Raw genomic sequence first — 12,018 nt, 5'->3', positions numbered from 1 at the left:
AAAAAAAAAAGTAACAGAAAAACATTGCAAGTTGATTAAATCTCTGCACCAGTGAAAACTACTACAAAAATTAATACTACTAAAATTAATAATTTACATACACACACAAGAAATGTATATTCACTGTAAAAAGATAAATATTTGTTTCAGCAGGGATCTGAAAGCACAAGAAATTGTCAACTCCTTATCCAAAGAAAAGGAGGAAACTGTGCTACTGTCTCACATTGCCATTCATAGGCATTAATCATGCTTATAGCAGTCATGAGCTCCACTAGTGAAAAATGTTACAGCAAATAGAATCAAAGCATGGCTGAGGTTGGAAGAGACCTCTGGAGGTCATCTGGTCCAACTCCCCTGCTCAAACAGGGCCTCCTAGAACCCAGGACCATGTCTAGGTGGCTTTTCAATACCTGAATAATTGAATATTCCAGGTGCAAATAAGTTTCTTAAAAGTTGAATGAGACATTTAAGCAACTAAGTCTTACTCAGCTACAGATAAGGACCTAATAAGAAATACAGCAAGGAGTTAAACTGTAGTGATGTTTTTACATTTCTGAACCATTTAGGAGAATTATGTCAGCTTTATCTTGTTCCTGCAGTTTTATTATTAATGACAAAAGACATCATGATCAAGTACCAGACCTAAGAAAGGGCAGACATTTAAATTATTTACAGAGGCAGCAGGTATAATGTATTAAACTTTTCCCTAGCCCCAAGATTCAGAATCACAAGTACTAAATAGCAATGTCAAAGCTAATTGATAAAAAACACCTTCGAACAGTTTGAAGGTCTGCAGAACACAAGCATTAATTATGATTTTTGTGAAGCTAAGGTCTGAAATTTGAGTTAAGTCAAAGTTTTTTTGAGCTACTTCATCTCATCTCTGTTTATTTATCTCAGGGACAAATATACTGCAGTAGTACAAACCAAAGAGATACAGGGCATACATGTCAGCTTAACATTAGCCTGAGCAGAGCATTATTTGAAATTATGTCAGATGTCTTTTTTTTTAAGTATTTAAAAGCTCAGAAACACAGCTCCTGCTGTTACATTTCATCATAATGCTCAATACTAAATTCTGATACAGGGACAATTAAAACAAAATTACAGTTTTTATGCTTTTCACTTCATGCCACAACAGGAAGGGGTTTTCAAGACTGACACACATACTGAGGATGAAAAAAAACTTTCTAAATTCAGGCCTCTGACTTTGTATTTAGATGAAGTTTCATGTCAAAAGGCATATTACTGAGGCATGCATAGTTAAATAGTCATGATGATAAAAGTTGTTTTGAGAAATATATGCTTCTCTTCACATTTATTTTTTGATAATGTCAATTCAAATTTTCTCATTAAAAGTCACTTCTCGCTCTCTCTGTATGCATTCTGACTTACATTTCAGTCCTATCTATATTGACACAGTTCACAAGTTATTTAAGGACATATTTGGTTGCTTTCTCACATCAGTTTGCTTTCTACATGTATTTCATTACTTTAACTTAAACATTTTCTACCCTTTACTCTCCTGTTGTCACTCCTTTCTGACTACTTAAATTATCCAAGAGATTTAAGTTGCATTTAACCACTTATGCCACCTTTTTGTTGCTTCCACTACACACCAATACAATGATATGGACAGATAATTGAATCACTCAATGGTTTAATAATGACTTTCTCAAACCACAAAAAAAAACATTCTCTGTTCTTTTTTATCTACTAAGAAATATTCCCAGGTTATTAGTTATCTGGGTCTGCAATGCACCGTTTTTATTTAAAATACACAAAGACATTGTTACAAGCTATATGGAAAATTCAAAAGGTTTTACTAGTTTTCCAGAGATTTTGAAATAATTCCCATCCGTTATAAAAGCATTTATCATGTATGTCCTAGAAGTTACTAAGTAAGCCCAGAGCCATTCGTATACCAGGTTTCTATGGGATGGTGCTTTTATCTAGTACTGCAATACAACTCAAATCATTTATACCATACTTCTTTCATCACTTTAGAATAAGGAACTCATACTCTTTGATAGTTTTGTCTACCTACTGTGTTCATCGCTGTTCTATATAGGTGACCTGGATAAATATACAGAATTAACATCCCATAAACATAACCATGTACCACAGATGGTAACGTAGACTACAGTGGACAGTCACTGGACAGACAGACACCTTTGATGCATAGCCTTACTATGCATGTTGAGACATATTTACATTAGCATCTATTTCATCATGCCCCCTTCCCTATTCTTACCATATCCATGAGTATCAGAGCCCATCCTTACCATTTCTTTCAGGTCCCTCCCTTAAGAAGTCAACAAAGAATGCATCAATTTCAGGATTCAGCAAAGCTTTTTTTTCTTCAAATTCCTCCTCAATGAGTTTTACTACAACTGTGTTAAACCACTTTACATCTTCTGCAGTTGTGAAACGATCAGCAATAACACACTTACATTCATGCTTCCACAGTTTTATCAGTACCTATTTAAACAAAAGACAAGATAAGGCTTGCAATAAAATACATATGTCGATAAAACACATGCTTTTAAAATATTTTTAAAATCATATTAAAGCTGGAAAAGAAACAGTGGTATGTTTGGTTATAGTCAGCAAAGAGACGTCGGGCTTCTCATTTTACCAAGTAACCCTTTAATTTTATATTAACTGTGCCAGAAGCCTTTATCTAGCATTCCAAACTGGAGCATATTTACCTAATGAAGCTTTTATTTCTATAGCCTTAAGACAGATCCATACATGGTAACAGATATTTATACACTGATAAATTACTTCTGTAACCAGTTATATTTTAAGTGGAAGGTGGGTGAAAATAACAGCATCACAGCATGAGCGATTTCATGCCAAACATAAATGTCACTCCCAACAAAAAACCCAAAGTAGTTAGAAAAAAAAAAAAAATATAGGTGCTTATATTATTCCTTCGCCAAATTACCTTTAAAGTCCTTCTGTTTGGTCAGAGGATAGAGTAAGAAAACCTACAAAGTTTTTAATTCTGGCAGCACTGTTTTTAAACCTATCAAATTACTACACAGTAGTACAAAAAATTCCAACAACTCCTTGAAGAATTCTTTTGAGCATACAGCACTTTGAATAACTGATGCATCCTATGTCAGGTCTTAGAACTAATACGTAAATTCATACAATCAGATTTTGAGAGATATTTATGTGTAAAATCACCTTAGTGCTGTATATTTTTAGTTTTGAAAATTAAAATCAATTCCAAAAATTTAAATTTCAGATACAGTAGAAGGCAGGAGCTTATCCAACAACCAGGGAAGTACACTAAACATGACGTGATTATGTATGAACACTTCATGTTTCAGTGCTCAAAACACTAAATATTTTTTCTTGAAATACCTGAAGGAAAAATGATACATGAAGTATTCTTTTTTTTTTTTTCCCTAGAAGAAAGGTGGATTATGGGAAAAAAATCACATTGACTTGTTATTTCCTCTTCCTTTTAAAGCCAGAAATCAATTGTTAGACAGTCAATTGTTAAGCAGTGACAGAAAGTCTCGAGACTAGCTGCGAGAGGAGAAAATGCTTGTCATTTTTAACCAGGATAGATGCATTCTTATTGGTTTAAAATAAAGTTCATTGTTTCTCATAACTTTCTTTGCTCCCTGCTTTTAAATAAAGTAGCATGAGTCAGTAACAATGTAAGTATATAAATGCTAGCCTTCTTCTGTAAAAAAAAAAAAAAAAAAAAAAAAGAGTTTGAGTTACAGTCAGGAAACAAAGTTCTCATTTCAGGTGGCACTGTAAAAGCTGAACAAAAAAGTTGTCCTTACCTCAAAAAAACTCAAAAATGTTTTTCAATCAAAAAGGAAGTATTAGTAACGCAAATTCAAACGCCAAGAAGTGAGACTCTTCATCCTCTTTTCTGTTCTGATTATATACTAATTATGACAAAAAGACTAATATGATGCACTTACCTTTGGTTCATTGATGACTTCTGATGTAGTATTTAGCATTCCTTGCCAAATTCTCGAGAGATCTCTAAGGTTGAAGATATAATGGAACTTGGCCGGTGTGGGCAACATTTTTAGCTTGGTAATCTGCCACAGCCTGCGTGTCAGTGGCACTAGCTTGGCTACTGTTTCTTTCACGTCTTCTGAAAACCCCCTTTCACTACAATAATGCCCTTCTCCAATTACACCTTTGAAAATGAAAATTGCCAAATGAAAGATTTTCTAAGAGGCATTAGAACAACAACAAGAGTTATAATCTTTTCAAGTGTGTTTTTGTTGTTTTTTTGTTTTTAATACCCAAAATCTTTTTAAAACAACAACAACAACCAAAAAAAAAAAACTTCTTGAAAAGGCTTCCCAGTCTTCCTTATTCAAATCCTGATTCTCTTGGTGTTACAGCACATTGTGCCACAAACACACTGGACATTTAGGTCATAACCAGCCTCTGAAAGTCTACTTGAGTCCACCAAAGCAGTTCACAAACCATTCATATAGTCAATCACATCTCTGAGAACAGTGTGTTCCTGTATTTTGCAAAAACCTAGTTATTATTCACTCATTCTTAGCACCAGTAGCACCTTAACAACTCTCCAGCATTGCCACCAAAATAAGAAAAGGCCTTCATGCCTAACCCTTGGCATAGCAATAAATCCTGAGATACGACTAGGCTCAAAAAAATTGCAGATTACTGAAGTTGCAGATGGGGAGCAAGTGCTGTAGAAAAACGCATTGGTAAGCAAATTAGAATGGTAATAAGCCTCAATGTTAATCATAATATTTAGAGAGAGAGGGATAAAGAAAAAACAACTACCATTTTCAGAAATGAGATTGATACAAAGCTAGTTTTTCTTTACCAAAAATTTTGTCAATAGAAGAATTAGATGGCAGAGTACAGTTGAACACAGAAAATTGTCTCTTGAGTCTCTGTGGAATATCATTGCGACCTCCCCCAGGATGGATCATGGCAGCCAAAAACTGAATATCCACAATGTTGGTAAATTCTCCTGGCTTTTCCAGATTATACAGTCCATTCTGTTCCATAAGCTGCCTTACTATCTCATTAGTAACCTGCAAAATAATCAGGTAGTACATAACAGAATATTATACACACAACTAAATGAAATAAAAAACATACTAATGTACTTGAAAGTCCAATAAAGAATATAAAATTATTTCCTCCCTAAAACCCCTGCTTTTTATTTGTTAGTTTCTGAAGAAAAATGTACTGCTAGGGATAAGCATACTTAGACTATCCTTTCCATTTGCAGTACCTATAGACAAGAATCCTGGTGGAAGTAGAATTCCTAGATTAGAATTAAACCCTCACTCCCAGATTCATTCATGCTTGATTGCTGCATGATTTCCAATACTGCTGTATTGGAAACACTATTCCTTTTAATCATAAAATTTCCAGTTTGTTCAAGTGCAAGCTCATGTATCATGTATGTTGCATCTACTACCAAATATTTTGATGAAATTTCCATGTGTAACAATTAGAAATTATAAATGTTTTTTTCAAGCTGCAAACACAGGATTACTTCCATACAAAATAAAAATAAAAATAAAAAAGCAAGATTCCTTTCTTTAGCCATAAATGGAACCCCCTACTTTCTTGTTTGACCAACCCATTGACAGTACACTGTAAGAGTATACTTCTCTAGAAATTCTAATATTTAATTAGCTTCCAATGCAGTATACTTCAGAACTATCTTGCCAATGTAGATAACGATTACTTCAATTAATTTCCAAAAGCAGAAGTCAGTTCTTACCTGTCAAGTTCATAAATTTTAATTATTGTCTACAGAGCCAGTTTGCTATCACAATTTGTGTGCCAAGAGGTTTATTCTAACCAACATTTATTAATTGTTTTGAGAAAAAAATGAATATTATTAAAAAACAGTGTTAAAAGTTTACAGCTGTATTTTAACTGGCTGAGCATCTCCAAGGCTCAGTTCTGGGGCCAGTCCCGTTTAACATTTTTATCAGTGATCTAGATGCAGGAGAGTAGTACATCCTCAGCAAGTTTGCTGATTATGCTAGAATCATAGGGAGGTGCTGTTGACTGTCTGGAGGGATGAGAGGCTTCCCAGAGGCATCCAGTTAGATTGGAGCACTGGGTGATTTGCAACAGCACACAGTTCAACAAAGGAAAATGCCAGGTTCTGCACCTGGGACAGAGTACTGCTGGACACATACAGACTGGGAGATGAGTGGCTGGGAAGCAGCTCAGCAGAAAGGGACCTGGGGGTGCTGGCCAACAGCAGGCTCAACCTGAGGCAGCTGTGTGCCCTGGCAGCCAAGGGGCAAAACACATTTTGGGGTGCATTAAACACAGCACAGCCAGCCAGTCAAAAGAGGTTATTCTCCCGCTGTGTTTAGCATTGGTGTGGTCTCACCTTGAGCGTTGTATGCAGTTTTGGGCTCCACAATTGGCATGTCCAGAGGAGGGCAACAAAGTTCATAAAAGGGCTGGAAGACATGTCCTGTGAGGAGAGGCTGAGGACATTTGGGTTGTTTTGTCTGGAGAAAAGGAAGCTGAGAGGTGATACCATGGCTCTCTGCAACTCCCAGAGGAGGGGAAGTGCAGAGGAAGGCGCCAGTCTCAGCTCCCTGGTAACCAACGGCAGGATGGGAGTAGCACAAAACTGCACTAGGGTAGGGTCAGGCTGGATGTGAAGAAAATGTCTTTACCATTAGGGTGGTAAAACATTGGCACAGGTTTCCTAGAGAGGTGGTTTTTGCCCCATGCCTGCCAGTGTTTAAAGAAACGTTTGGACAATGCCCTTATTAATAAGCCAGGCTAGATGATGTTTGAAGGTCCCTTCTAACTGAAGTGCTCTATTCTAGTCTATTCTAAACTGCTTGTTTAGTCAGTATACCTATTTTAATTAAGTTCATGATAATATCAAGCTGGATGGGTTCTTTAAAAAGAAATAGTTTAAAAACTAAGTGTAGATACCTTGTTTATACTTTCATTGCCTGTGTGAGAAGCCATTTTACAGTGTAACAAGGAATCAAAGAAAATATTATCTGCCCAATTCTTTCCTTTTTTACAAAACTAACCTGATCTCCCCATTCATTTATTATGGGCATATTCACATCATCAATGAAGACTGTCATCTTTTTGCCTGCAGGCGGACCATACGTTGTTCCCACGCGCTTGTCCACATAACTTTCTATCGTGCGCTGTTAAAAAGCAATTATAAACAAAATTAGCCCTTCTTTTTCATACATTATTCATTCACTTAACCATATTACGGAACAAATAGTAAGTTTCTGTTACATAGATTTTTACAAATTCTGATTTAGAAGATTTAGACAACATATGCTAGAGGTCATTGCAGTAATCCAGCTAGACTGTCTGAAATCTCATGCTGTACAGCATTAGGTTGACATCAGATATATTAAATATACAGTGTAGACAACCATACATTAGTTTCATAATTTTGAAGCCATCTCAAACTTTTCTTTTTCAGTTTCCAAAATAAGTAAATAAATAAATGATTACAAGCAATAAGAGATAAAAATGTGACTATAAAATTTTGTCCATTTGCTGATCTTCTCAGTTTTAGGATACCATTTTAACATAATATTAAGATGCTTGTTTGACATTATTGCAAAAAATTAAGAAATCACCAGGCTTAGTTTTGTATATACAAACACTAAAATGCATTGAGACAATATTTCAGTTTTTGTGATGCTAATGAGAATTGTAAAATATATGCATCATCTTCATCTACATTTGTATTCTGCTAACTTAATTTATGTAGCTGAGGACATTAAATAATCATTGCATCCACACGTGAGGTTAAAGGGAGTATTCATCTTGAGAGGGAGCGAAGCGGAAATGGATAGGGGAAAACAGTCATGCTCATCTGTTTGAAATGTAATGCTAGAGCTTCCAGGTCTGAAATTCAGTTTTGTTATAGAATCATAGAATCATAGAATATCCTGAGTTGGAAGGGACCCTTAAGTATCATCAAGTCCAACTCTTGACACCGCACAGGTCTACCCAAAAGTTCAGACCATGTGACTAAGTGCACAGTCCAATCTCTTCTTAAATTCAGACAGGCTCGGTGCAGTGACCACTTCCCTGGGGAGCCTGTTCCAGTGTGCAACCACCCTCTCTGTGAAGAACCCCCTCCTGACGTCCAGCCTAAATTTCCCCTGCCTCAGCTTAACCCCGTTCCCGCGGGTCCTGTCACTAGTGTTAATGGAGAAAAGGTCTCCTGCCTCTTGACAACCCCTTACGAGGAAGTTGTAGACTGCGATGAGGTCTCCCCTCAGCCTCCTCTTCTCCAGGCTGAACAGGCCCAGTGACCTCAGCCGTTCCTCGTACGTCTTCCCCTCCAGGCCTTTCACCATCTTCGTAGCCCTCCTCTGGACACTCTCCAACAGTTTCATGTCCTTTTTATACTGTGGTGCCCAGAACTGCACACAGTACTCGAGGTGAGGCCGCACCAGCGCAGAGTAGAGCAGGACAATCACCTCCCTTGACCTACTAGCGATGCCGTTCTTGATGCACCCCAGGATACGATTGGCCCTCCTGGCTGCCAGGGCACACTGCTGGCTCATATTCAACTTGCTGTCTACCACGACCCCCAGATCCCTCTCTTCTAGGCTGCTCTCCAGCGTCTCATCGCCCAGTCTGTACATGCAGCCAGGGTTTCCCCGTCCCAGGTGCAGGACCCGGCACTTGCTCTTATTGAACTTCATGCGGTTGGTGATCGCCCAGCTCTCCAACCTGTCCAGATCCCTCTGCAAGGCCTTTACGCCCTCATTTGAGTCCACAACTCCTCCAAGTTTGGTGTCATCAGCAAACTTGCACAAAATACCCTCTATTCCTACATCCAGATCATTTATAAAAATATTGAAAAGTACCGGCCCTAAAATGGAGCCTTGAGGGACCCCACTAGAGACCTTCTGCCAGCCTGACGTGGCCCCATTTACCACAACCCTTTGGGCCCTGCCCGTTAGCCAATTGCTCACCCATCGTATGATGTTTTTATTTAGCTGTATGGTGGACATTTTGTCCAGTAGGATCCTATGGGAAACCGTGTCAAAAGCCTTGCTGAAGTCCAAAAAAATCACATCAGCTGGTTTCCCTTGGTCCACCATACGGGTGATCTTATCATAAAAGGAAATCAAGTTAGTTAGGCAGGACCTACCCTTCACAAACCCATGCTGGCTGGGACCAATGACTGCTTTGTCCCCCAGGTGCGCCTCAATAAGTCCGAGAACCAACTTCTCCATGATTTTACCAGGCACTGACGTGAGACTGACAGGCCTGTAATTGCTAGGGTCTTCTTTCTGACCCTTCTTGAAAATTGGCACAACATTTGCCAGCTTCCAGTCTACTGGGACCTCTCCAAATTCCCAGGATCGTTGAAAAATAATTGATAGAGGTTCCGCGATGACATCCGCCAGCTCTTTCAGCACCCGGGGATGAATCCCATCCGGACCCATGGACTTGTAGGGATCCAGGTGGAGTAGCAAATCCCGCACATGTTCAGGGTCAGTTGGGAGTTTGTCATCCCCACCGTCCCGGTCCTCCAGCTCAGGGCACCCTGGGTCCCGAAGCCCATCATCGGCATTGAAGACAGAGGCAAAGAAGGCGTTAAGCGTCTCTGCTTTGCCTACGTCATCGTCTGTGAGGAGACCTTCCCTATCAAGGAGCGGCCCTATGTTTTCTTTAGTTCTCCTTTTTCCATTTACATATCTAAAAAAACCCTTTTTATTTTCTCTCACAGACACAGCCAGCTTCAACTCTAGCTGTGCTTTGGCCACTCGAACTTTCTCCCTACAAGCACGAACAGCATCCCTGTATTCTTTCCATGACGCCTGGCCCTCCTTCCAGTAGCGAAACACTCTCTGTTTCCGCCTAGTCTCCATTAGAATGTTCCTGGTCAGCCACGCCGGCTTCCTGCCCCGCCTGCCTGACTTGCGATATTTTGGAATTGCCTTATCTTGTGCTTCTAGGAGGCATCGCTTAAAGAGTGACCAGCACTGGTGGACATCGAGGCCTTCAAGAGCAGTTTCCCAGGGGACCTTACTGACTAGTTCCCTGAGCAGCCTGAAGTCCGCTTTCCCCATATCTAGGGATGAGGTTTTGGTGGCGCTTTTCCTTCTGTCACCATAAATGTTGAACTCAACCACTTCATGGTCGCTATGACCGAGGCGGCCACCAATCACCACATCTCCCACCAGACCCTCTCTGTTTTCTAGCAACAGGTCTAGGAGGGCACCTTTCCTAGTTGGCTCCGTTAGCACCTGTACCAAGAAGTTATCATCTAGGTGCTTCATGAACCTCCTGGACTTGCTCGTGTCAGCCGTGTGGCACTCCCAGTTAACGTCCGGCAAGTTGAAGTCCCCCATAAGGACAAGGGGAGTTAATCTCGAGGCCTCTCTTAGTTCTGTAAAGAATAATTTATCGGCGCTATCATCCTGGCCAGGCGGTCTGTAATAGACTCCCACAACTACATCCCCTTTATTCGTTCGTCCCTTGATCCTTACCCAGAGGCTCTCAACTTTGCCATCGCCAACCTGAAGTTCCACACAGTCCAGCCCCTGCTTCACATACATCGCCACCCCACCACCTCGCCTACCCTGCCTGTCCCTCCTGAAGAGCCTGTAACCATCTATCGCAACACCCCAGTCACAGGACTCATCCCACCAGGTTTCGCTTATGCCGATGATGTCGTAGTTGCGGGACTGGGCCAGGACTTCTAGCTCATCTATTTTATTCCTCATACTGCGTGCGTTTGTGTAAAAGCACTTCAGGTGCGTCTCCTTACACTCAGCACCTTGTGGATCTGACCAAAGGACCCCACTGGCACACAGCCCCTCTGATTCTAGCGTGCCATCCCTTAGGTCTTCACCGGCGTGCCTGGTTTTAGCCCCTTCCCCCTTCGACTCTAGTTTAAAGCCCTATCTATCAGCCCTGCCAACTCCTGACCTAAGATCCTTACCCCTCTCCGAGAGAGGCGCATCCCATCCGGTGCCATCAGGCCCGGTGTAGCATAGACCTTCCCATGATCAAAGAAACCAAAATTCTGCCGGTCACACCAGTCTCGAAGCCACGAGTTTATGTGAACAGTACGTCTTTCAGCTTCGATCCCACCTATCGGAAGGACAGAGGCAAACACCACCTGCGCCCCTGATCCTCTAAGTAGTCGCCCCAAATCCCTAAAGTCTCTTTTGATCGCCTTCGGACTTCTCGTTGCTACTTCATCGCTACCAGCCTGAAAGACCAGTAGCGGGTAGTAGTCAGTGGGCCGTACCAGGCACTTGACTTTCTTGGCAAAGTCTCTCACCCGAGCCCCAGGGAGGCAACAGACTTCTCTGCGGGTTGGGTCCGGTCGGCATATCGGTCCCTCTGTCCCTTTCAGGAGGGAGCCCCCCATAACAATAGCCCTTCTTTCTTTTTTGAAGGATGATGTGGCAATGCGACGTGTAGGTCGCATTGTCTTAGGCGCCCCCTCCAACTGGGACGGGTGTTTGTCTACTTTGTCATTTAGATTGTCTTGCTCTAGTCCTTCATATCGATTATTTAAGGGTAGATGAGAAGGTGAGGTGGGCAGAGAGAGAGCTCGCCTACCACGCCGAATAGGCACCTGCCTCCATTCCCCCCCTTGATCTAGGTCTCCTCCCGCTGCCTGGCTGGAGGAGCGAACCTCCGTCTTCTGCGTAACAGGAGACGCCTGTGCCGTGGCAGTCTCGTGAGCCTGCCTCAGAGAGGGTAGAGCGCACCTCCACCAGTCTATTTCCCTCTCTGATTCCCTGATGCTCCTGAGCCTGTTCACCTCCTCCCGGAGCTCCGCTACCTGGCTGAATTACTAGTTAATTACTAGTTAATTACTAGTTAATTACTAGTTAATTACTAGTTACTTGAACAAGTGAATTACTTATTAAGTGAATTACTTGTTAATTACTAGTCAGACACTGAGAGCTTCAGCAAAGCTAAATTAAGACAATCTTTTGTCCTATTTCATAGAATAATGCAAAAATATCATAAAACTTATAATGAATT

General features: G+C 40.8%; 1 protein-coding gene and 1 long non-coding RNA gene across 6 annotated transcripts in view; both read right to left on the bottom strand.

Moving 5' to 3' along the window:
• The window catches only part of LOC118162375, a 924,537-nt gene that overhangs the window by 694,338 nt on the left and 218,181 nt on the right, over nt 1-12,018 (bottom strand). The gene's annotated exons all lie outside the window — the stretch shown is intronic.
• Nucleotides 1-12,018, bottom strand: part of DNAH5 (dynein axonemal heavy chain 5) — a 153,754-nt gene that overhangs the window by 55,668 nt on the left and 86,068 nt on the right. For all 5 annotated transcript variants that reach the window (XR_004748425.1, XM_035318487.1, XM_035318486.1 and 2 more), the window contains exons 48-51: nt 7,053-7,175; nt 4,844-5,057; nt 3,954-4,177; nt 2,286-2,481 (exon numbers count right to left, since the gene is read on the bottom strand). Coding sequence is in view for 4 of the 5 variants with exons in the window: in XM_035318487.1 (XP_035174378.1) it covers nt 2,286-2,481; nt 3,954-4,177; nt 4,844-5,057; nt 7,053-7,175 (757 nt within the window). In the remaining variant the exon portion in view is untranslated. The remainder of the gene's footprint in view (nt 1-2,285; nt 2,482-3,953; nt 4,178-4,843; nt 5,058-7,052; nt 7,176-12,018) is intronic.

This window comes from Oxyura jamaicensis, chromosome 2, assembly GCF_011077185.1.
Source record: "Oxyura jamaicensis isolate SHBP4307 breed ruddy duck chromosome 2, BPBGC_Ojam_1.0, whole genome shotgun sequence".
NCBI classification, from domain to species: domain Eukaryota; kingdom Metazoa; phylum Chordata; class Aves; order Anseriformes; family Anatidae; genus Oxyura; species Oxyura jamaicensis.
The sequence above is the reverse complement of the archived record's forward strand: the minus strand, read 5'-3'. Positions and strand labels throughout refer to the sequence as shown.